Genomic DNA, 24,071 nt, shown 5'->3' with positions numbered 1-24,071 from the left:
CAGTCCGCCAGAGCACGATTTCTGTTCTCATCCTGAAGCAAAGTTCTTAACCCGAGGTTCTATTTCTGGGTTAGCGGAGTCTGTAACCTGAAGTGTATGTAACCTGAAGTGTATGTAACCCAAGGTACCACTGTATTGTGCTGGTCACATGTCGGTTTCAGCTGGTTTTGTAGGTCCATAGCAATGCCACTGACATTCAGAAGTGAAAATGGTTCAGGTCTTAATAGGACCTGCAGGCTCTTATTCAAAGCATGGTTGCAGGGGTGGGTTCCAGAGACTTGGAAAAGTGACCTTGACAGAGTGGTGCATTTTATGGATGTTAAGTGAACCTTTCCTGCTTATGAAATTTAAAAAAGTATGGTCCTCAGGAAAGATCTCTGTACCTCCTCCAGCAGGTATGCTGAGAGTTTGTTTTCCAATAGAATAATCAGCTTGGCTTGTCCTGTCAACCAAGAACAACTGTTATGAACTCTGACCAGCTCTGTTCCAGGGCATCGTATTCTGTGTGTGCTGCTTTCACAGCTGTGTTGTTGCTGTTATTGTCTCTCCTAAGTAGTATTTGGGGCTAGTAAATCATTAAAGCAGTGGCTGGCTTGGAGCCAGACAAGGCAATTGTCAGATGCACAATTCTCTTTAAGAGGCTTAAGGGAGGGAAGGGAATTTTCCATTTAGCTGAAGCTGGACTGTATTGTCTGCAGTCCAGGCTTCCACAACGCAAGATTTAAGAGCCTTGCTCCCTCAAAAGATGCAACAGTAATTTCAGCACTGGAACAGTATAGAACAGGATAGAGCAAAGGTATCTTAACCTACTAACATTGTTATGTTAACTTATGAATATTAGCTTCCCAAGACAACTGAACTCATTGATACAAAATGAGTATCAGTCTTCTGGGTGCATTTATGAAGTGCCAAACCTTCGTTCCCCCACCACTAACCTCTGCTCAATCTGTCTGTTCTCCCTATCACTTGTTGGTTTTGTTAATGGAAGCCTCTACAATATTAATAAAATGTGGCCATGAAATTAAGTGCTTATTTCTCCCACTGCTCTTTGGAGGGAGCTCATCTAGTTCCATTAATTTCTTGGTTTCTTCTTTTTTAAATACAGTGGTACCTCGGGTTAAGTACCTAATTCGTTCCGGAGGTCTGTTCTTAACCTGAAACTGTACTTAACCTGAAGCACCACTTTAGCTAATGGGGCCTCCTGCTGCTGCTGTGCCGCTGGAGCACGATTTCTGTTCTCATCCTGAAGCAAAGTTCTTAACCTGAGGTACTATTTCTGGGTTAGCGGAGTCTGTAACCTGAAGCGTATGTAACCCGAGGTACCACTGTACAGATAATTGAATTCAGGGATATGCAATTAAATGCACATAATGGAATTCAGGGATCAGAAATTCCTTGTTTAAGAGAACAGCGCAATTAAAAGTTCACCCGTGCACCAACAAATCTGGCATCTGCAAATTAAGCCACCTGCCTTAACTTTAAATGTAAGCTGTAAGCATGTTCTGCCCAGAAGAATGGTATACATGGCTACTCAGAAGTAATCCCCTTGATACCTTCATCCAAGTTGTCAATTAAGCTGCCCAGTGTCCGTCACCACTTGCGGCAGCAAATTAGAAAAACCAGTGCTATGTGAATTCCTTCCTTTTGCCTGTCCTTAATGTCTCGCCATTCAGCTCTTCAGATGACCACCAGTTTTAGCATTATGAGCATGGGTAGGCAAACTAAGGCCTGGGGGCCGGATTCGGCCCAATTGCCTTCTAAATCTGGCCCATGGACAGTCTGGGAATCAGCGTGCTTTTACATGAGTAGAATGTGCCCTTTTATTTAAAATGCATCTCTGGGTTATTTGTGGGGCATAGGAATTTGTTGCTCTTTCAAAATATAGTCCGGCCCCCCACAAGGTCTGAGGGACAGTGGACTGGCCCCCTGCTAAAAAAGTGTGCTGACCCTTGATTATGAGAAACCTCTGCATTTTCTCCCAGTCGTATAATTTTATGAACTACTGTGACTCCTTACCTGCCTTTATTTCCTGAACTAAAACTCGAATTTTGTCACCTTCCCTTGCAGAGGTGTTCCAGCTCCCTGGTAATTTTGGTTGCACTTTTCTGCACTGGCAACCAGAAAGGTACACGGTATTGCAAATGTGGCTGCACCTTGTGTTTGTATAAAGGAATTAACAGTTTTGGCTTTCGAGTCTTTGCCTAGTGATCCACACTATGGAATTTGCCTTTTTCACAGCTGCTGCACCCTGGTTTTGTTTTCATTGAGCTAACCTCCCTGACCCCAGGATTCCTTTCCTGGTCAGTCATTGTCAGCAGAAACATCATGATATGATAATTATTTTTTGCTGCGGTGTGCAGCAGTTTATATTGGACTTCGTTTGTCAATTTGTTGCCCATTCACTCAGTTTGAAGATTTTCTTTTGGAGTGTCTTGCAATCCATTTCGTTTTTCGCCACCCTGAATAATTTGGGGCCGTTCACGGGGCTGCCGTATGTCATAGCCGGGATGTCCTTTGAAATGGTATTTGGGCAGAATTTTCTGAAAGTGGCTGAAATGTCCGGGGAAACATGGGCATAGGGCAGCCCGTATTGGAAGTGATGGGGTTTTTTTTGGCAATTTCCCTAAGAAATAGGTTAAAACTACTTGTTTTCTGGAGATTTTGCAAAAAAAACCCCGAGGCATTCTTGAAGATAGCAGCTCTGCAGTTGATGTCTGGTAGAGATATGAAGATATACAGTGGTACCTCGCAAGACGAATGCCTCGCAAGACGAAAAACTCGCAAGACGAAAGAGTTTTTCGTTTTTTGAGTTGCTTCGCAAGACGAAGTTCCCTATGGGCTTGCTTTGCAAGACGAAAACGTCTTGCGCCTTTTTCTTAAAACCGTCAATGCATTCCTATGGGAAACCATCAGTGCACAGTGGTGCTTCGCAAGACGAAAAAATTCACAAGACGAAAAAACTCGCAGAACGAATTAATTTCGTCTTGCGAGGCACCACTGTACCAAGGTTCTATTTTGGAGGTGATGCAGAATTCTTTCTTGCGATCTTTATTACCTGTCCTTCAAGGTACACCTGTGTTTTGTTTTAAGAGCATAAACTGAGCTAATCTCCATTTAAACTTGGGCTCATTTTGAACTTGCCTAATGGCTGAAGCTTACTTGCATGAATAACTAACCCCACCTGCCAAAAAAACAAAAGATGTTTCCAAGAAAAATTGCGAGCTTCATTCCAAAAGTCTTGGGTAAACGTAAGTTGCAGCTACCCTACATGCTTATGGGATTAATACTGCAGATTCACATGCCTACTTTTTCTTCCAGTGGAGTTAAGCAGATGTTTAAAGAGAATCCATCTGTATTTTAAGTGGAGGGATTTGTATTCAACCACACAAATGTCTCATTCTTCTCGGTGTCCATTACAGTGGTACCTCGCAAGACGAATGCCTCGCAAGACGAATGCCTCGCAAGACGAAAAACTCGCAAGAAGAAAGAGTTTTTTGAGTTGCTTCGCAAGACGAATTTCCCTATGGGCTTGCTTCGCAAGACGAAAACGTCTTGCGCCTTTTTCTTAAAACCGTCAATGCATTCCTATGGGAAACCGTCAATGCATTTCCTATGGGAAACCGTGCTTCACAAGACGAAAAATTCACAAGACGAAAAAACTCGCAGAACGAATTAATTTCGTCTTGCGAGGCACCACTGTATATAAAACATTTAGCTTGGAGAATTAACCCTTACTGTGGCTCCTTTAAAAAAAGCAGCCAACAGCCTTACATCTCCAGTATATGCCTTGTTTTCTTGGATGGGAGTTCCAACCCACCACAGATTTTGCATTTGTGGGTCCGGTGAGGCTGAGGATGACTACTAAATTTCTCATTATATTAGCACCCTTTCAGTCCCCATCCCCCGCAAGTCAGTAGAGCATGCAACTCTTAGTCCCAGGGTAATGGGTTCAAGCTCTTTGTTGGGCAAAAGATTCCTGCATTGCACAGGGGTGGCCTAGATGACAGTCGTGGTCCTTTCCAACTCTACAGTTTTACAATTCCCTGTACGCCGTGTGCAGCCAAAGACTTGTGCACAACCACCAGAGCAGCAAAACCTGCTGGGGCAGCTATGGGCAGTGTTCAACTTATGTGCCGCCCAGAGAACACCTGTTGAAATTAGCAGGTCGACCACCAGCCTAGTATGGTGATCTCTGCCGTTCTGAATCTGTTAACATTTTTCTGTACCCCAGATTGTGAGAGGTTTGTTTGCAGGAGCTCATTCCCACCTCCGCCACCCCTCATGTATTCCGAATGTGATGTCTCCAGAACTCATTTTTGATTTGTGGGGTGGTGCATGACATCTGTAGAATATGCCCCTCTCAGTTAGAAGGACGGTACAGTATTGACAACACAATTGTGTGCTCCGAGTGTGATTGGGGGTGGGAAGGATCAGGGAATTTGGACACCTCCCAGCTGCAGGCATATTGGCTTAGTGACTTTGGTTCTACTTGAGTTTACTTTCCTGGCAGGGTGTGTGTTGTCTGTCCTTCAAGGGGAGAGCGGTCCTGAGTGCTGAGTATAACAGGCAAAATTTCCTCACGTCCCGGGTGTTGCTTGGTGGGAGTTTGAAGTTGTTTTTATTTATTAATCCCCGAAAAACGCAGATGCATTATCTGTTTCGCTTCCAAAATGAAAGTGTGTGTGTGTGTAATAACAAAAAAAATCATACACAAAACAGAAAGCATCAGTGTTTCATTCCAAAGTGCAGGTTCTCATGCAAGTAAAAGGATGAGCCCAAGCAGTTAATTGCCCCAATCGTGGTCAGGGTTTTGGTTTGGGTTTTTGTGTGTAAAAAAGTGCAAAGAGGAGGCCACACGTAGTGCCACTGCTGTTGGAGGCAGGAGCTGAGCGGGGGGCTAAGGCTAAGGGAAGCAAGAAAGAGAGGCGCCCCCCCCAATCCCTTTAACACTGAGGCACAAATTCTGCAAGTTTCCTCTCCTAAGGCAGCTCCTTAAAGTTTTCTAAGCGCTTTGGCCTTGGGGTGGCTTTATGAATCGAGCCATGCAAGGCACAGAGGATCAAACCCGACGCTTGCTTAAGTTAGACCCGGCCTTGGGCGCACACACCCTACACCGTCCATGTGTGCAGACCCCATCCCACAGCACATACGGAACAGGCGACATCCTGATTCCATTTACAGTGACGCTCCTTTGCGAGGCAGAAGCAGCGGGAAAGGCATGCCAGCTCAGGCTTCCCCACAAAAACACGTCCCCAAACAACCGGGGCTTGGCTTCTCTCTGCAGACACAAAGTCTTGTGCGGAGGAAAAGTCTGTAGTGTTGGGCTGCTCACTTGGCATCTATACGTTGCTCAGAGGCAGCTCGTCTGTTCGTTCCGCCCGGGGAACTTTCCTACGTCGATGGCTGCTGCCCTTGACGTTGGAGTGTAAGGCAAAGGCTGCGTAGGACCCTTCGCCGCCTGCTCCCGTCCTTTCGATGGTGGGCAGCAGGCTGAGGTAGTCCAGAAAGTGTCCACGGCTGCTACTGTAGGAACAAAAGGAAATAGGTGAAAAAGAGACAGGTGTAGTTCAGTGATAAACATGTCCTTGGAATGTACAAGGCCTTGGCTTCATTCCCTAGTAAAGGTAAAGGGACCCTTGACCTTTAGGTGCAGTCGTGGCCGACTCTGGGGTTGCAGCGCTCATCTTGCTTTATTGGCCGAGGGAGCCGGCGTACAGCTTCCGGGTCATGTGGCCAGCATGACTAAGCCGCATCTGGCGAACCAGAGCAGCGCACGGAAACGCCGTTTACCTTCCCGCCGGAGTGGTACCTATTTATCTACTTGCACTTTGACTTTCGAACTGCTAGGTGGGCAGGAGCAGGGACCGAGCAACTGGAGCTCACCCTGTCGCAGGGATTTGAACCGCCGACCTTCTGATCGGCAAGTCCTAGGCTCTGTGGTTTAACCCACAGCGCCACCCGCGTCCCTTCATTGCTGTGTATAATCCTTCTAACTTCAAGGTTTAGGAACTGAACACAGATACGGCCCCCAAGCTGCTGTTACAAAGGAGCACAAACACACAGCAACAGTTTTTAAGTCCTTGAACAATGGGCATTCAGACTATATAAAGCTCGAATCTCATTTCGTGCCGAGATACCACCACCACACACATTTGGGGTTTCTGCCTTAAGACAGGAAGAAAATGAAACTTTGCCATAGAACATCCCTTGATGTGGGACTTGTTCCCTCCAGAGGGTTTGTTTAACCCTCTTCACTTTTGAATAAATATTTAAAGATGTGTGTGCACGCCCATGTGCCTGTCTGTCTAACTAAATCCTCTGGAGCATGGGCCAAGGTCCAGTACTCTCTCACCCTCCACCCCAGGGTCACGACTCACCATGCATCCAATATCACTGGCGAAGGTCACACCTTTGCTCTGTCGCTGCTCCTGGGCAGTGTTGGTGCTCCCACCGCTTACAGAATTCCTCCTCATGATCCCTACAGAGGCAACAAGAGCGATGGAAAGGGACTATCACAAAGAGTTTTGAGCTCATTCATGATACCATTAGTATGGGAGGGCACGGGCGATAAGGAAAACGCAGAGCTAAACACGAACGACATTTATAATGGCTATCTATGCACATGGTTCTTGGTGGAGAAGGGGATTGGCAGGTCCCTGCCCCAAGAAGCCTACATTCTCAACACGGGTACAACTGAGGATAGGGTAAAAAGCAGGGGGGGGAAATTAAATTACTTGTATTTCAGCAAAGTTACAACGCAGGGGAGTGTGGTGAAAAGCCCAGTGACAAATCCCCCAGTTCGGTGGAGAGGAAAGGTAGGAAGCAAGAACTGATAAATAATGGCATACATTTCAGCCCCCTTGTCAAGAGATTGTTCACAATTACCAGCATTGCCAAAACGCCTTTCTACCAAGCATAGAGGCGGCTGGGACTGTCTGCTGCTGTGTAGCAGGGCCAACCTCAGACTCTTCTGAGCTCCCACTGTGACTCTCAGCCTCTAACCCATGGGTAGGCAAACTAAGGCCTGGGGGCCGGATTCGGCCCAATGGTCTTCTCAATCCGGCCCACAGACAGTCCAGGAATCAGCGTGTTTTTACATGAGTAGAATGTGTCCTTTTATTTAAAATGCATCTCTGGGTTATTTGTGGGGCCTGCCTGGTGTTTTTACATGAGTAGAATGTGTCCTTTTATTTAAAATGCATCTCTGGGTTATTTGTGGGTCCCGCCTGGTGTTTTTACATGAGTAGAATGTGTCCTTTTATTTAAAATGCATCTCTGGGTTATTTGTGGGTCCCGCCTGGTGTTTTTACATGAGTAGAATGTGTCCTTTTATTTAAAATGCATCTCTGGCTTATTTGTGGGGCATAGGAATTCGTTCATATTTTCCCCCCAAAATATAGTTAGGGCCCCCACAAGGTCTGAGGGACAGTGGACCAGCCCCCTGCTGAAAGAAATTGCTCTAATCCTAGTCCTGGAAAACTCTGCTTCTCCCGACCCCCCCTTGATTGCTCAAACCCCTTGTTTCTAGCACCTCCCAGCTCGTCCCTTCTCCTGACTGCTCTTCAGTGTCCCACCACCGGGATCTGAGATCGAAGTCATCGTCTTCTGTGCCCTTCCTGTGGAGGCTCTTGGGTGTGTGGTTCGCACCAGTCTTCTAATCCAGCCAGTCCCTGACAGTGGGTGAAGATCTACACCGGGAACAAGTGGGGTACCGAATCATCCTTAACCCGATGGTTGAAATGGGCGTCAAAGGCCGTTGCGGGGGAAAGGGGCCTGCTCTGAATCGCGCCAAATTGTGTGCAGAGCCCAGGGGACCCCAGAGGGCATTTCCCAGCCATTTCCTCCCCAGGAATGGGAGGAGACCAGCAATGCCTCCTATTTGCTGAGAGGCTGTTGCGGAGGCAGCAGATCTGGCCTTCAAGAGGCACATAGCTGTCAACTTTCATATTTGAAAATAAGGGATCAGCAGCCTCGAAACTAAGGGATCAGCAGCCTCACCTGTTCCAGGGACAGTCTACAGGATATCTAACAATCCGGGATAGCAGCGGGAAACGGCGCTGGAATAAGGGATTTTCCCGCAAAAAAAGGGAAGGTTGACAGCTATTAAGAGGCACCTAGCAGAGGAAGCGAGCAATGCGTTCCTCAGAGGCCGGATTTGCTGCCTAGCGGATCCTGTTGCCTGAGGTGGTTGCCTCACATTGCCTCTTGGCTGGGCCGGCCCTGAAAGCTGCCTTAATAAAATAGTCTGGACTAATGAATCAAAGAAAACTGGGTGTGAGGGACTCCCTGGTCCTGAATGGGGTAACTGTGCCCCTGAAGGACCAGGTGCGCAGCCTGGGAGTCATTTTGGACTGACAGCTGTCCATGGAGGCGCAGGTCAATTCTGTATCCAGGGCAGCTGTGTACCAGCTCCACCTGGTACGCAGTCTCAGACCCTCCCTGCCCGCAGACTGTCTCGCCAGAGTGGCGCATGCTCTAGTTATCTCCCACATAGACTACTGCAGTGTGCTCTACGTGGGGCTACCTTTGAAGGTGACCCGGAAACTACAACTAATCCAGAATGCAGCAGCTAGACTGGTGACTGGGAGCGGCCGCCGAGACCATATAACACCGGTCTTGAAAGACCTACATTGGCTCCCAGTACGTTTCTGAGCACAATTCAGAGTGTTGGTGCTGACCTTTAAAGCCCTAAACGGCCTTGATCCAGTATACCTGAAGGAGCGTCTCCACCCCCACCGTTTTGCCCAGACACTGAGGTCCAGCTCCAAGGGCCTTCTGGTGGTTCCCTCATTGCAAGAAGCAAACCTACAGGGAACCAGGCAGAGGGCCTTCTCTGTAGTGGCGCCTGCCCTGTGGAACGCCCTCCCACCAGATGTCAAAGAGATAAACAACTACCTGACATTCAGAAGACATCTTAAGGCAGCCCTGTTCAGGGAAGTTTTTAATGTGTGACATCTTAGTGTATTTTTGGTCTTTGTGGAAGCCGCCCAGAGTGGCTGGGGAAACCCAGCCAGATGGGTGGGGTACAAATAAATTACAGTGGTGCCCCGCAAGACGAATGCCTTGCAAGACGGAAAACCCGCAGGACGAAAGGGTTTTCCGTTTTCAGAGGTGCTTCGCAGGACGAATTTCTCTATGGGCTTGCTTCGCAAGACGAAAATGTCTTGCGATTCTTGAGGGTTTTTTCCGCTCCCCAACCCCTTTTTCTAAAGCGCTAAGCTGCTAATAGCCTTTTAGCAGCTAATCCGCTAATCCCTTAAGCCTTTAATAGCCGTTAATAGCCCTTAAACTGCTAATAGCGCTAATAGCGCTAATCCGCTAATGGGCTTGCTTCGCAAGACGAAGAGACTCGCGGAACGGATTCTTTTCGTCTTGCAAGGCACCACTGTATTATTATTATTATTATTATTATTATTATTATATGAATGCACACACCAGCTTCAGAACCGACAGCCAAATAGCCGCCTACTCCACTTGGCACTTTCGGAGGCACGGCTTACCCTGAGGTTGCGCCAAGTCCACCCGCTGCAGGCTGCTGCGGCGTGCGAAGGGGTTTCCCTTGGAGAAGCGGCGCTGGCGGCTGGAGAGCATGTCGGCAGGGGACACGATCCCGGCGGGCGGCAGCTTGCCCAGGCGTGCGTACAGCGCCTCAATCTCCTTCTTCTGCCGGGCCTGGAGAACTTCGACCTCAGAGAGGTGCCTGAGAAGGAAAGAGCGAGCGTTGGGTCAGGGAGGTGGGGTGGCGGGGAGAAAGGGACCTCCACCCCCCAACGAACCCCACACTCACTTCTGGCGCAAGGCCTGCAGCTCGTCCCAGACCTCGTCGTCCTCAGGGCTGTCCGAGTCGTCGCTGCTCGGGTACGAGAGGCTGTGAGAGCAGCTCATCCAGACGGGGGTGCTGGGCTGAGCCTCCCCTTCCCCTTCCGCTTCCGCCACAGGGGTGGTGCCTTCCTCAGCGTCCTGCACCGGCGTCCCGCCCGGAGACCCGCTGTCCGACTCCGTGGTGCTGGAAGAGCTGGTGCTGTCGCCCCTTGGGGGGTTCTCGGGGAGCACATCCCGGGTGGGGGTCACTTGGAAACGGCCCAGGATCTGGGGCTTGGGCTCTGTCGGCGGGGGAAAAGTGGGCGGGCATGTTAACAATAACAATAAGGGACGTGGGTGGCGCTGTGGGTTAAACCACAGAGCTTAGGACTTAGCTCGGTCCCAGCTCCTGCCCATCTAGCAGTTCGAAAGTGCAAGTAGATAAATAGGTACCACTCCGGCGGGTACCGCTCAGGGACGTGGGTGGCGCTGTGGGTTAAACCACAGAGCCTAGGACCTGCCGATCAGAAGGTCGGCAGTTCGAATCCCCGCGACAGGGTGAGCTCCCGTTGCTCGGTCCCTGCTCCTGCCAACCTTGCATTTTGAAAGCACATCAAAGTGCAAGTAGATAAATAGGTACCACTCTGGCGGGAAGGTAAACGGCGTTTCTGTGCGCTGCTCTGGTTTGCCAGAAGCGGCGTAGTCATGCTGGCCACATGACCTGGAAGTTGTACGCCGGCTCCCTTGGCCAATAAAGCGAGATGAGCGCCGCAACCCCAGAATCGGCCACGACTGGGCCTAATGGTCAGGGGTCCCTTTACCTTTACCTTAGGTTAACAATGAGGATGGGGAGAAGCCTCAGGCGTCCTCCAATATAAAGGGGTTCTTCGAAAAAGAACCACCAGTGCTTAAATTCTTTAATAATGTTGGTACTAATTCTGTGTCTCCTCCTCGAGAGGTGCAGAGGGCGGCAACACGAGAACGGGGCCTTCTCTGCAGTGGCTCCCTGTCTGGGGAATGCACTCCCCAAGGATGTTCGCCTGGCACCTTCATTATACACCTTTAGGCGCCAGGCAAAAACATTCCTTTTTAACCAGGCCTTTGGTTGATCTGCTTGACATCCTATGCCCTTTAAAATGTGTTGTTTTGGGGGGGAGGGTGACTATTGGGTTTGTTGTTTTTATTTTTATTATGTATTTTGTGCTTTTATTTCTTGATTTTACTTTGTTTGTCATCCAGCCCAACCCTCCTGCAATGCAGGGATCTAACACGCCGTCCCCCATCCCGTTTGAAACCATGGCGGACCCTGCTTAGCTTTGCAAAGGTGAAAAGGCTCCCACAGCGAGAGGTCTCTCCATTCCATTCTTGAGCACAGAGAATACGTTTCCAGGACTGGAGGTGGAACTCTGCGCTGAAGGCAGCTGCTTTCTCAATCCCCGCCGCTGCCCCAAACAGTTGCGCACCCTATTGCCACAGCCGCAAAGATTTATCTCTGGCCCCAAAACGCTCCACACCTTCATTGATGGGCGAGAGCCGAGGTGGCGGCAGCTTGGAGGTGGAAGAATCTGGCGCACTGAGCAGTGACCCAGACCAGGAGGAGGCAGGAGGCACCTGTTGAGAGAGAGAGAGAGAAAGTTTTGTGTGTGTGAGGGGTCAGTACCGGACTTCCCCATTTCCACCCCATTCGCTGGACCTAATGATAGTTCCCTGCCTCCTGGACACTCACATTTAACACCCACACCCTGGGACACCTAATCTGCTTGGGGTAATACCTGGTTTTCAACTTCACGATATATTGCCAGCTAAATATTGTGATATATCGATATATCACGACGTTTGAAAAAACAATGGTACTATGTAAAGGGGAACAGTAGGGCTGGGTGATGGCTGGTTTTCAACTTCACAATATATCGCCAGCTAAATATTGCGATATACCGCTATATCACAATGTTTGAAATAACAGTGGAACTACATAAAGGAGCTGGGTGATGGCTGGTTTTCAATTTCATGATATACTAAAAGGTAAAGGGACCCCTGACCATTAGGTCCAGTCGTGACCGACTCTGGGGTTGCGGCACTCATCTCGCTTTACTGGCCAAGGGAGCCGGCATACAGCTTCTGGGTCATGTGGCCAGCATGACTAAGCAGAGCAGTGCACAGAAACGCCGTTTACCTTCCCGCCAGAGCGGTACCTATTTATCTACTTGCACTTTGACGTGCTTTCGAACTGCTAGATTGGCAGGAGCAGGGACCGAGCAACGGGAGCTCACCCTGTTGCGGGGATTCGAACCGCCAAACTTCTAATCGGCAAGTCCAAGGCATTGTGGTTTAACCCACAGCGCCACCCACAACCCAGCTATATATCACCAGCTAAATATTGTGATATACTGCTATATCACGACGTTTGAAATAACAATGGAACTATGTCAGCAGAGCTGGCTTCACAGTTTCCCCGGCATCGTGTTCCAGTTTGTGAACTTTTTTCAGAAGCCGAATGTGCTCCGTTTTGAGTGTTACGCTTCCGTTTTGAGCGCCACACTTCCGATTTGGGTGTTATGGTGAGGTCTGTCCGATTTTGCTACTTATTTTGCGTTTTTGCGGCTCTTTTTTGTGACTGTGTGGAACCCACTTCAGCTACTGATTGATTGTGTGACTGCAGTACATTGTTTATTGCTTTCATTTTATGGATCAGTGGTTTCGTTAGATAGTAAAATTCATGTTAAATGGCTGTTTGAGGGGTTGCTGTTAATGGTCAAGAATGGATGAACCCGTTTTGCATTACTTTCTAAGGGAAAGCGTGCCTTGGTTTTAGAACGCTTTGGTTTTGGAACGGACTTCTGGAACGGATTAAGTTTGAGAACCAAGGTACCACTGTATTGCGATGTTCAGCTGGCGGAACATTTGATATTTGAAATACTGTATTTTTCGCTCCATAAGACGCACCAGACCATAAGACGCACCTAGTTTTTGGAGGAGGAAAACAAGAAAAAATATATTCTGAATCTCAGAAGCCAGAACAGCAAGAGGGATCGCTGTGCAGTGAAAGCAGCGATCCCTCTTGCTGTTCTGGCTTCTGGGATAGCTGCACAGCCTGCATTCGCTCCATAAGACGCACACACATTTCCCCTTACTTTTTAGGAGGGAAAAAGTGAGTCTTATAGAGCAAAAAATACAGTACTTTATTGTCACTTGTACAACCTGTAAACAGTGAGATTACACGAGCACCCCCACTCAGCTCTCTTAGTCTTAATTCCCCTCATTTACTGACGCACACCCACCCAACCCGAAAGTCAGTTGCCCTGTTGTTATCTTTTCATTCAGCAGCCTAACAGCCCACAGATAGAAGCTGTTCTTTACCCTGTTGGTGCAACTAATCATGCTTCTATATCTTCTGCCTGAGGGCTACATTAAAGGTACCCCTGACCATTAGGTCCAGTCGTGAACGACTCTGGGGTTGCGGCACTCATCTCACTTTATTGGCCGAGGGAGCCGGCGTACAGCTTCTGGGTCATGTGGCCAGCATGACTAAGCCGCTTCTGGCGAACCAGAGCAGCGCACGGAAATGCCGTTTACCTTCCTGCCAGAGTGGTACCTATTTATCTACTTGCACTTTGACGTGCTTTCAAACTGCTAGGTTGGCAAGAGCAGGGACGAGCAACGGGAGCTCACCCCGTCGTGGGGATTCGAACCACCGACCTTCTGATCGGCAAGTCCAAGTCTCTGTGGTTTAACCCACAGCGCCACCCGCATCCCTGGGGGATATATTACAGTGTTGTAAACCATGCTGCTTCCTGAGATAGTTCCATTTCTTTATTTCCCAACACTGCATGCGCACGCGGTCATGCGCAAGTGTGGGGGGCGGGAGGATGCACGCACATCTGCACACTCACCATGCCATCGTCAGGCCTGCTGGTGGTTGGCGTACTCAGGGACGGCAGAGAGCCTGGAGGTGCTGGCATCCCCAATGCGCCATTGACTAGCTGGGCCGGCTTGGCAGGAGGAACCATGACCTCAGGGTAGACGAATCGCGCGGGAGCTGGGCTAGGCGGGCATAGCACCGGAGACTGCGAGACCGGCGAGGTGTAGAGAGGTCCCGCCTGGGCGGAAGCCGCGGTCACGGCAGGAAAAAGGGACTGAGCCACGCTCATCACCGCCAGGGAGAAGACGTTGGCGAGAGAGAGCAGCGGGGACGTGGAGGGGGTCCAGAGCAGGGCGGCGGGAGGCTGTACGGCGGGAACGACTGGCGGAGCGGGCGGCGGGGGGAGGGACAGCGTGGGGAGGAGTGGGCTCAGCGGGGTGATGGGCTGGGGGACAGGGAAGAGGTACGGAGGCGTGGCAGGAGCTGTCGGCAGCATGTGGTACGGCGGCCAAGTCTGTGCCGGCACACAGGGGACACCTGTAAGGAGGAAGGCAGATTTGGCAGGTGAGCAGGAAATGCAAGGAAAGAGCATCATTGCAGAACACATTGCTTGTTGCAGAACACATTGCTTGTTACAGTGGTACCTCGGGTTATAGGGTCGCGGGTGGTGCTGTGGGTTAAATCACAGAGCCGAGGATTTGCCAATCAGAATGTCGGCGGTTCGAATCCCCATGATGGGGTGAGCTCCCGTTGTTCGGTCCCACTTCCTGCCAACCTAGCAGTTCGAAAGCACATCAAAGTGCAAGTAGATAAATAGGTACTGCTCTGGTGGGAAGGTAAACGGCGTTTCCGTGCGCTGCTCTGGTTTGCCAGAAGCGGCTTAGTCATGCTGGCCACATGACCCGGAAGCTGTACGCCGGCTCCCTCGGCCAATAAAGCGAGATGAGCGCCGCAACCCCAGAGTCGGTCACGACTGGACCTAATTGGTCAGGGGTCCCTTTACCTTGGGTTAAGAACTTAATTCGTTCTGGAGGTCCGTTCTTAACCTGAAACTGTTCTTAACCTGAAGCACCACTTTAGCTAATGGGGACTCCTGCTGCCGCTGCGCCGCCAGAGCACGATTTCTGTTCTCATCCTGAAGCAAAGTTCTTAACCCGAGTTACTATTTCTGGGTTAGCGGAGTCTGTAAGCTGAAGTGTATATAACCTGAAGCATATGTAACCTGAGGTACCACTGTATTCATAAATAATCATCACCATTATGTTTCTTTCTACCCCGCCTTTTCCCTGACGGTGGGACTCAAGGCAGCTTACGGATAAAAGCAAGAATAGCTAAAAACGCATGGGGGGGGGGGGGAGAACAATAATTAAGAAATACAGTCGTACCTTGGATCTCAAACACCTTGGCTCCCGTAAAAAATCGGCTCCCGAATGACCGAAACCCGGAAGTGAGTGTTCCAGCTTTCAAACTATTTTCTGTAGCCAAATGTCCGTCGAGGCTTCCACAGCTTCTGATTGGCTGCAAGAGCTTCCTGCAGCCAATCAGAAGCCATGCTTTGGTTTCCGAATATTTTGGGAGTTGAACGGACTTCCGGAACGGATTCCATTTGACTTCCAAGGTACGACTGTAGTTAAAACAGTAATGGAACTAAAACTATATACAGAAAGGAGATGGATGGACTGCTTAATTATTAAAATTCTCTTAATAAAATTATGGATGATATACAGCTGTCTCCTACAGAAGATTGGATATTTCGCCAGATTCGGCCTACACGTTTCTCCAAACCCAGAAAACCTTTTTAAAAACCCACGCACTCCTATATGAAAGCGTGCCCGATTAAGTGTATTTGTTCAGGATTCGCACCCACACCCATCTAGCCTCCAAACCTTCTGTCTGCAACGGGCAATCCCATTTCCTTGCTAAATACTTAGATATCCAACCCGTGTTCCGCAGTTCAAAGGAACTGGACTGACGTCCCATGCAGTGGCGTAGCGTGGGTTGTCAGCACCCGGGGCAAGGCAAGTAATTTGCGCCCCCTAACCCGGGGCAAGGCAAGTAATTTGCGCCCCCCCCCCCGCTGCACTGTCCTTCCCCCAGATAGTCCCTCATTCTCTCTCCACACTGCACCACACGCCTGGCACCCTCCCCTCCACAGTGGGCGGCGACCCGGCGGCTCGGATCGGATTTGCACAGCCAGCACTGCAGTGAGAGAGAGTGAGTGAGCCAGGTAGGGGCAGAGAGCTGCGAGTGCGAGCGCCCCCCCCCCAGATGTTGCGCCCGGTGCGGCCAGCCCCCCCTGCACCCCCCACGCTACGCCACTGGTCCCATGGGAAAGCAGGAGCGATAAGGCTCCCAGGCTGACACTTGCCTGGGCATTTCTACAAATGCAGGGAGCTGGAAACAGATTGGTTTTACCTGTGGGTACTGTTGAAAGCAAAGGCATCCCAAAGTTCTGGGTACTTGGAGGGGGAACCCTGGAGCTGAAGGACTCGTTCTCAGAGACCTGGTCTACCAGAGAAGCTTGGACGGCGGACGTGACCGACTGCCCAGGGCTGGAGCAACCAAAATCTGAAACAAGGAGCAAAGAGGTTGAGGGAACGTTCTTTCATATGTGGTGGACTCATAAAAGGGTACAGTGGTACCTCGGGTTAAGAACTTAATTCGTTCTGGAGGTTCTTAACCTGAAGCACCACTTTAGCTAATGGGGCCTCCTGCTGCCTCTGCGCCATTTCTGTTCTCATCCTGAAGCAAAGTTCTTAACCCGAGGTACTATTTCTGGGTTAGCAGAGTCTGTAACGTGAAGCGTCTGTAACCCGAGGTACCACTCTATTGGGAAATGATCTATAATGAATTTTTTAAAAATGTTTGAAAGTGCTTTAAAAAAATGTTTGAAAGTGGTTGGGGATAATTCAGACTGAAATCCCCAGGTGTCAAAAAAGGTTATTTTTGTATGCTACCACTGCAGCCAGAGTTTTGTTAGCTCAAAAATTGAAAACCAGCGAGGTCCCAACCAAAGAAGAATAGCAACTCAAGTAGACAGAATATGCACAGCTTGCAGACTTAATATATAGAATAAGAGAACAAGAAGAACATACGTTTAGAGAAGATTGGAAAACATTTATTGAATATATGGGAAATAACTGCGTACAGCTGAAAAAGCTGGCAGCATTAAGATAAATTCAACAGTATAAATAAGTTATGAGGGGTGTAATAATGGAATACTGAATGGTATAGTTTTTGTAAAATATGCAGGGATTTATGATATGTAAAATGAACCGTGGAAAGAGAAGAAGAGAAGTCACTGATGCCGTAAGGATGTAAAAATGAGTACTTTACATTATGAAGCAGAAAATTTAATTTAAAATGATATGCAAAATCTGAAACAAGGTCAAAGGTCAGTCTGATAACCACACCTACAGCTTCCTTTCTCCTTAATGTACTCCCCACACTGTTCCTGAAAGATCTTCACTGGCTCCCAGTACATTTCCGAGCACAACTCAAAGTGCTGGCGCAGACCTTTAAGGCCCTCAAATGCTTCAGCCCAGTATACCTGAAGGAGCGTCTCCACCCCCATCGTTCAGCCCGGACACTGAGGTCCAGCTCCGAGGGCCTTCTGGCAGTTCCCTCACTGCGAGGTGAGGTTACTGGGAACCAGACAGAAGGCATTTTCAGTAGTTGTGGAACGCCCTCCCATCAAATGTCAATAAACAGTTTCTTTGACTTTTAGAAGGCTTCTCAAGGCAGCCCTGTATAGGGAAGTTTTCAATGTTCATTATTTTACTGTGCTTAATGACTTCAATTTGTTGGCAGCTGCCCAGAGTGGCTGAGGAACCAGTCAGATGGACAGCATATAAATAAGTTATTGTTGTTATCTCTCCCTGCTTTTAGCCTAGCTCTCTTTCTGACTCACTAGTTGCTGTGGAAAGGGGCATACAGTCCTGCGACACCCCACCCATCCCCTGTACTCATGCACACCTGTTTTCTTAAATGACAAAGGTCCCAGGAGAGATTGTGACACTTAAATCAGATAGAGCAGAGATGAGAACCCCTGAAATAGTAACCCCCATCGTTCTGCCCGGACACTGAGGTCCAGCTCTGAGGGCCTTCTGGCGGTTCCCTCACTGTGAGAGGCCAAGTTACAGGGAACCAGGCAGAGGGCCTTCTCGGTAGTGGCACCTGCCCTGTGGAACGCCCTCCCATCAGATATCAAAGCGATAAACAACTACCTGACATTCAGAAGACATCTGAAGGCAGCCCTGTTCGGGAAGTTTTTAATATGTGACATTTTAGTGTATTTTTCATCTTTGCTGGAAGCCGCCCAGAGTGGCTGGGGAAACCCAGCCAGATGGGCGGGGTACAAATAATAAATTATTCTTATTCTTATTCTTATTATTATTCCAAGTGTGCGTATGGCAGAAGAAGAAGCAGCAGAAGAAGAAGCAGAAGAAGAAGAAGAAGAAGAAGAAGAGTTTGGATTTGATATCCCGCCTTTCACTCCCTTTAAGGAGTCTCAAAGCGGCTAACATTCTCCTTTCCCTTCCTCCCCCACAACAAACACTCTGTGAGGTGAGTGGGACTGAGAGACTTCAAGGAAGTGTGACTGGCCCAAGGTCACCCAGCAGCTGCATGTGGAGGAGCGGAGACCCGAACCTGGTTCCCCAGATTACGAGACTACCGCTCTTAACCACTACACCACACTGGCTCTCACAACTCACAAAGAACCAATTGGAGTAATATCAGGGCTGGCCCATGCATGAGGCAGACTGAAGCAGCTGCCTCTGGCGGTGGAATCCTTTGGGGCAGCACCCCTACAGGCCTTCCCTTGAGAAATATTCTCTTGGATTACAGTTCCAGATCAATGTGTGGACCCCTTGCCTTTCTCTCTTTCTCCCATTCATTTTGATGGTTAACCTGAGAGATCAGCCCTGGTTAAGAAAAGGGCACAGGTGTGCTAATCTGGGGTGCAGAAGGCATTGAGTTACATACCGCTAAGAGATGAGGATGAAGAGATGGAGCGCGAGAGGCCTTGCGGAGGCAGCTCACCCTACAACGACACAGAATTAAAAAATAAAACGTTTCCGTTGGGCCCAGGAGAAATCCAAAACATCATATGGATGAAAGAAAAGGCACATAGGGCTAGTTTGCCGGCAGGGATTACTCTGAAATTAGGCCTGAAATGTGTAAAGTAATAAAACAAGCATATTTCGGATCATGTGCAGAGCACCTTCACCTTTTCACAAACCAACCACCGTAAACTTGGGATTAAATGGAAGGTATTCATAGAATCATAGAGGTGGAAGAGACCACAAGGGCCATTGAGTCCAACCCCCTGCCAAGCAGGAAACACCATCAGAGCACTCCTGACATATGGTTGTCAAGCCTCTGCTTAAAGACCTCCAAAGAAGGAGACTCCACCACACTCCTTGGCAGCAAATTCCACTGTCGAACAGCTCTTACTGTCAGGAAGTTCTTCCTAATGTTTAGGTGGAATCTTCTTTCTTGTAGTTTGGATCCATTGCTCCGTGTCCGCTTCTCTGGAGCAGCAGAAAACAACCTTTCTCCCTCCTCTATTTCTGCTCAGGGTGTGGCATTCAGGAGGGCTTGGACCCTCGTCCAACCCGCCCTGTCTCTGCGGAAAGAGCCACCTTGGGAAAATAGGCCCTCACATTCTGAGAGAGGAGGAAACAAGGAAAAAGCCGCCAGAAGCTGTGGGAAGGTTGATGATGTCGGAAGGGATCTTTATTCAATTTGACAGGGAATAATAAATAATAATAATAGGGGGACGCGGGTGGCGCTGTGGGTTAAAACCACAGAGCCTAGGACTTGCCGATCGGAAGGTCAGCGGTTCGAATCCACGTGACGGGGTGAGCTCCCGTTGCTCGGTCCCTGCTCCTGCCAACCTAGCAGTTCGAAAGCACGTCAAAGTGCAAGTAGATAAATAGGTACTGCTCCAGCGGGAAGGTAAACAGCATTTCCGTGCGCTGCTCTGGTTCGCCAGAAGCGGCTTAGTCATGCTGGCCACATGACCCGGAAGCTGTACGCCGGCTCCCTCGGCCAATAAAGCAAGATGAGCGCCACAACCCCAGAGTCGGCCACGACTGGACCTAATGGTCAGGGGTCCCTTTACCTTTACCTAATAAATAATAATAATAAATTTTTATTTATACCCTGCCCTTCCCGGTTCAAAAACCGGGCTCAGGGCGGCTAACAACAAATTTAAAGCACTTAATTATAAAAGCAGCATAAAATACAGTATAAAAACATGAATAACAATAAACTTCAAAATGGGGAAGTGGGAAAGACACCTGTAAGTCCATTTTAAACAACTCACAAAGCACATCTGTGCGTCTAAACGGTTTGCTGGACCTCATTCTGGCTTCATGAAACCAGAGGGGGAGATCAGGGCTGAAACATCCAGGAGGCTACCTAAATTCCCCCGACTTCCATAGGTCTGGCACTCACCGAGAGTCCATCAGCAGCCAAAATTGGGGACAGGCTCCCTGTTTCAGGGCTGCCCAGAGCCCCCAGGTCTTTGCTCAGGAGGGTCCCCACACGCTGGATAATATCACGGATTCTCCGGATGAATCCCTCCTGCTCAGATTTCAGGATGAATTCCTTGGCAACCTGAAGAAGACGGAGACACAAAGGAAGAGAGGAGTCAGAGTCAGGATTGAGAACGTCAAAATCTTACCGCAGCGTGAAAACCCTGCGTCCTCACCATGACAGCTGCAATCTCCTCTGGGCTGTCTCCATCCAAGTCAAATTTGAAGGTCACCATCTTGTTGTTGTACGTTTGCAGCTGGCACTCAACCACCCGGTCATTCTGGACTGGCATCTGCACACATGGAAGGTTGCAAATTAAACAACAACATGGAAACTCTTGAGACTATGCAAGCAACTAGAACAGGGGTCAGCAAACTTAGCACACCTCGGGCCGGTATCTCCAGCGTCGATCGCGCGGCGGGCCAGAGGGAGGGGAGCGCGTGCCCATACGTGTGTGCACAGGCTATTTCCGGCACACTTCCGGGTTGGAGGAGCACCGGAAATAGCTCGTGTGCATGTGGACAGGCCTCCTCCAACCTGGATGTGCACCGGAAATAACGCCTGCGCATGCGCAAATAATGCTTATGTTTGCACACAAGGTATTTCCGGTGCTCCTCCAACCCGGAAGTGGGTAGCCGCGCAGCGTCGGTAAGAGCGGGCGGCAGCAGCAGGCGGCAGGCGTCGCCGTGGGCCAGATAAACGAGTCCCTTGGGCCTTATCCAGCCCGTGGGCCTTAGTTTGGGGACCCCTGACCTAGAACCTTGCAGGGAAAAGGACGAAACGGTGTGTGCCCCTTTACCCAAGTCCACTGGATGAACAGACTGAAATACAACGTTTCCGACCAGTTCTGGCTTCTGTTTGCAGATGAATTATGCCTGCCGGGTGGCCAGCTATGTTTCGGAGGCAGCAAATACTTCCGGAGCCCAGTAGCTGAAAACCACAGGAAAGGCGTGTGCTCTTGTGCTGAGGTCCTGCGTAAGGGTTTTCCCATGAGCCTCTGGGTGGCCACTGTGAGTACAGGATGCAAATTGGTTGGGCCATTTGCCTGATCCAGCAGGCTCTCCTTATGTAGGAAGGAAAACAGTTGTCTGAACTGCCACTTGATTTTAAGAGTCTAAAAACAAATACACTTGATTTGAAGAAACCACGTAAGAAAAGTCTTCTTGGATCAGCCAATAGCCCATTTAATTCAGCTTCCTGTTCCCACAGTGGTGGCGCTGGAAACAGTGGCATCACAACGGGGGGGAGGGGCAGTGCGCCCCAGTGCCTGTTGGGATACTGCCGGGGAGACGGGGGTCTCCCTTGGAACAGCATCAATCCGTGACACGAGCCTCGGATACGTTTAGAGACCCGTGCACGCTCTGTCAGCAGAGTGAATAAATCTTCTCACAGCAGAAGTGGCGGACAGAGGCAGATGTAAGCATTAATTACAGGCATTTATTCAGCATAGTTCAGGAACAAAGGAAGCATGTCTGCTTCCCTTCGTGTCCAGCAAAACAGCAGCAATGCAAAAGCAATATACAAACGGACGCTCCCAGCAAGTGCTGGAAGTAAACAGGCATGTGACACACAACAGTCATGCCTGTTCCCTTTTAAGGTGGAACAGAACTACAGTGGTGCCTCGCAAGACAAAAAGAATCCGTTCCGCGAGTCTCTTCGTCTAGCGGTTTTTTCGTCTTGCGAAGCAACCCTATTAGCGGATTAGCGCTATTAGCGGCTATTAAAGGCTTAAGGGATTAGCGGATTAGCTGCTAAAAGGCTATTAGCGGTTTAGCGGCTTAGAAAAAGGAGGTGGGGAGCAAAAAAAATTCGCAAGAATCGCAAGACATTTTCGTCTTGCGAAGCAAGCCCCTATAGAAATTCGTCCTGCGAAGCGCATTGAAAAACGGAAAACCCTTTCGTCTAGTGGGTTTTCCGTCTTGCGAGGCATTCGTCTTGCGGGACACCACTGTATTCAGCATAGTTCAGGAATAAAGGACACATGTCTGCTTCCCTTCGTGTCCAGCAAAACAGCAGCAATGCAAAAGCAATATACAAACGGACGTTCCCAGCAAGTGCTGGAAGCAAACAGGCATGTGACGCACAACAGCCATGCCTGTTCCCTTTTAAGGTGGAACGGAACTATATCCTAACATCCTCCCACTTTCCGTGTAACCTGTCGTACCTGTGGTTCAACCCAACTGCAACCTCTGTACATAAACCGTAAGTTGTTCTCTGTTTACAACCTTAGACAACAGATCTGCAGGAATTTCGTTCCCTGGCATGTAGTACACCTGAATGAGTCTTTTCTGAATACACTCTCTTGCATGATGTAAGTTTATGCCATGTCTGGGGGGGGGGTGACAAGAAGGCGTCCTGTGGGGGCTCGCCCCACAGTGGCGGCGCAAGCCGCCATTGCGCTGCTGCAGCCGCATGTGGAGAATCCTACGTTTGCGGCTGCAGCAGCGAGCAGAGGATCTGGGCGCCGGCGGCAAACCACTATGTACAGCGCATGTGCGGTGTCACACACATGCGCTGTATGTAATGCCGCCGCACATGCGCTGTACATAGCGGTTTGCCGCTGGAGCCACTCGAGCATCGTACAAACAGCAGTGGAATCCCTCCGTCGCGGCTACAGCCGCATGTAGAGGATCATCTGTTCGCGGCTGCAGCCACAAGCAGAGGATCCCGGCACCGTACGTATGGCGCTAGAGCGCCGGCAAACCGCTATATACAGCTCATGTGCGACGTCATACAGCAAATGCGTCGTACATAGCAACGCCACACATGCGCCCTATGTAGCGACACCCCGCCCCGGGTGTCACAACGCCTTCGTTCGCCCCTGGCTGGGAAACTGGAAGAGCAATGAACTGGTGCCCACACAGCAGTTTGTACTCAAAGCTAGCCCAATAATTTGCCTTTCGGCTTGAAGATACCGCAGCACTCACTGAACGATTAGAATCACACACAAGTGACACAGCTCGTTTAAAATTAAGGTGAACAGGGTTTCCTCCTGACGTCACGATTAATGGCGGTAGCTCTCCGCTGCCCTCTGGGGCAGTGGGGAGGTTTAGGCAGGGGAAAGTCAGGATTTATGAGGTAAAATTCCTGGCAATTGCTCCTCAGGGGGTTCTGGGGAGCTCACTGCATCCCGCTGTGCCGCTTAAGCTCGTGTCTGCCAACTTGAAAGACAAGAGCGGGTGCGACCTGGGAATGTGTCTCTGCCATGGACAGGCCTCTGTCTCTGGCATGATTGGTGACTGGTTCCTCATTAATTTGGAATATTGGCATTAATCAGGAGGCACTCCTGAAATGATATGAAGAACGGCTAAGGGAGCTGGGCATGTTTAGCCTGGAGAAGAGGAGGTTAAGGGGTGATATGATAGCCATGTTCAAATATATAAAAGGATGTCATATAGAGGAGGGAAAAAGGTTGTTTTCTGCTGCTCCAGAGAAGCGGACACGGAGCAATGGATCCAAACTACAAGAAAGAAGATTCCACCTAAACTTCCTGACAGTAAGAGCTGTTCGACAGTGGAATTTGCTGCCAAGGAGTGTGGTGGAGTCTCCTTCTTTGGAGGTCTTTAAGCAGAGGCTGGACAACCATATGTCAGGAGTGCTCTGATGGTGTTTCCTGCTTGGCAGGGGGTTGGACTCGATGGCCCTTGTGGTCTCTTCCAACTCTATGATTCTATGATATATGATAATGGGCTGCAATCAATCAGCTGCCGAAATGACTGGGTTTGGCTCTTGGAAGGTATTTGAATTCTGAAGCTTGGAAATAATAATAATAATAATAATAATAATAATAATAATTTATTATTATTTATACCCCGCCCATCTGGCGGGGTTCCCTCACAACGGCCGGAAAGGAAAGGGGAGGACAAGG

The 24,071-nt window shown here is 49.4% G+C and overlaps 1 protein-coding gene across 1 annotated transcript in view; it reads right to left on the bottom strand.

Moving 5' to 3' along the window:
* Window positions 1–4,591: 4,591 nt before the first annotated feature.
* WNK4 (WNK lysine deficient protein kinase 4) overlaps window positions 4,592–24,071 on the bottom strand; it is a 69,512-nt gene continuing 50,032 nt past the window's right edge. The window contains exons 11-20 of the mRNA XM_083407503.1: window positions 20,379–20,495; window positions 20,123–20,284; window positions 18,647–18,704; window positions 16,076–16,228; window positions 13,692–14,197; window positions 11,316–11,412; window positions 9,788–10,103; window positions 9,501–9,700; window positions 6,378–6,478; window positions 4,592–5,523 (exon numbers count right to left, since the gene is read on the bottom strand). Coding sequence (XP_083263629.1) covers window positions 5,521–5,523; window positions 6,378–6,478; window positions 9,501–9,700; window positions 9,788–10,103; window positions 11,316–11,412; window positions 13,692–14,197; window positions 16,076–16,228; window positions 18,647–18,704; window positions 20,123–20,284; window positions 20,379–20,495 — 1,713 coding nt within the window. The 3' untranslated portion in view covers window positions 4,592–5,520. The remainder of the gene's footprint in view (window positions 5,524–6,377; window positions 6,479–9,500; window positions 9,701–9,787; window positions 10,104–11,315; window positions 11,413–13,691; window positions 14,198–16,075; window positions 16,229–18,646; window positions 18,705–20,122; window positions 20,285–20,378; window positions 20,496–24,071) is intronic.

The sequence above is a fragment of the Podarcis tiliguerta genome (genome assembly GCF_965153285.1).
Source record: "Podarcis tiliguerta genome assembly, chromosome: 13".
NCBI classification, from domain to species: Eukaryota; Metazoa; Chordata; class Lepidosauria; order Squamata; family Lacertidae; genus Podarcis; species Podarcis tiliguerta.
This window is presented reverse-complemented; position numbering and strand designations above follow the sequence as displayed.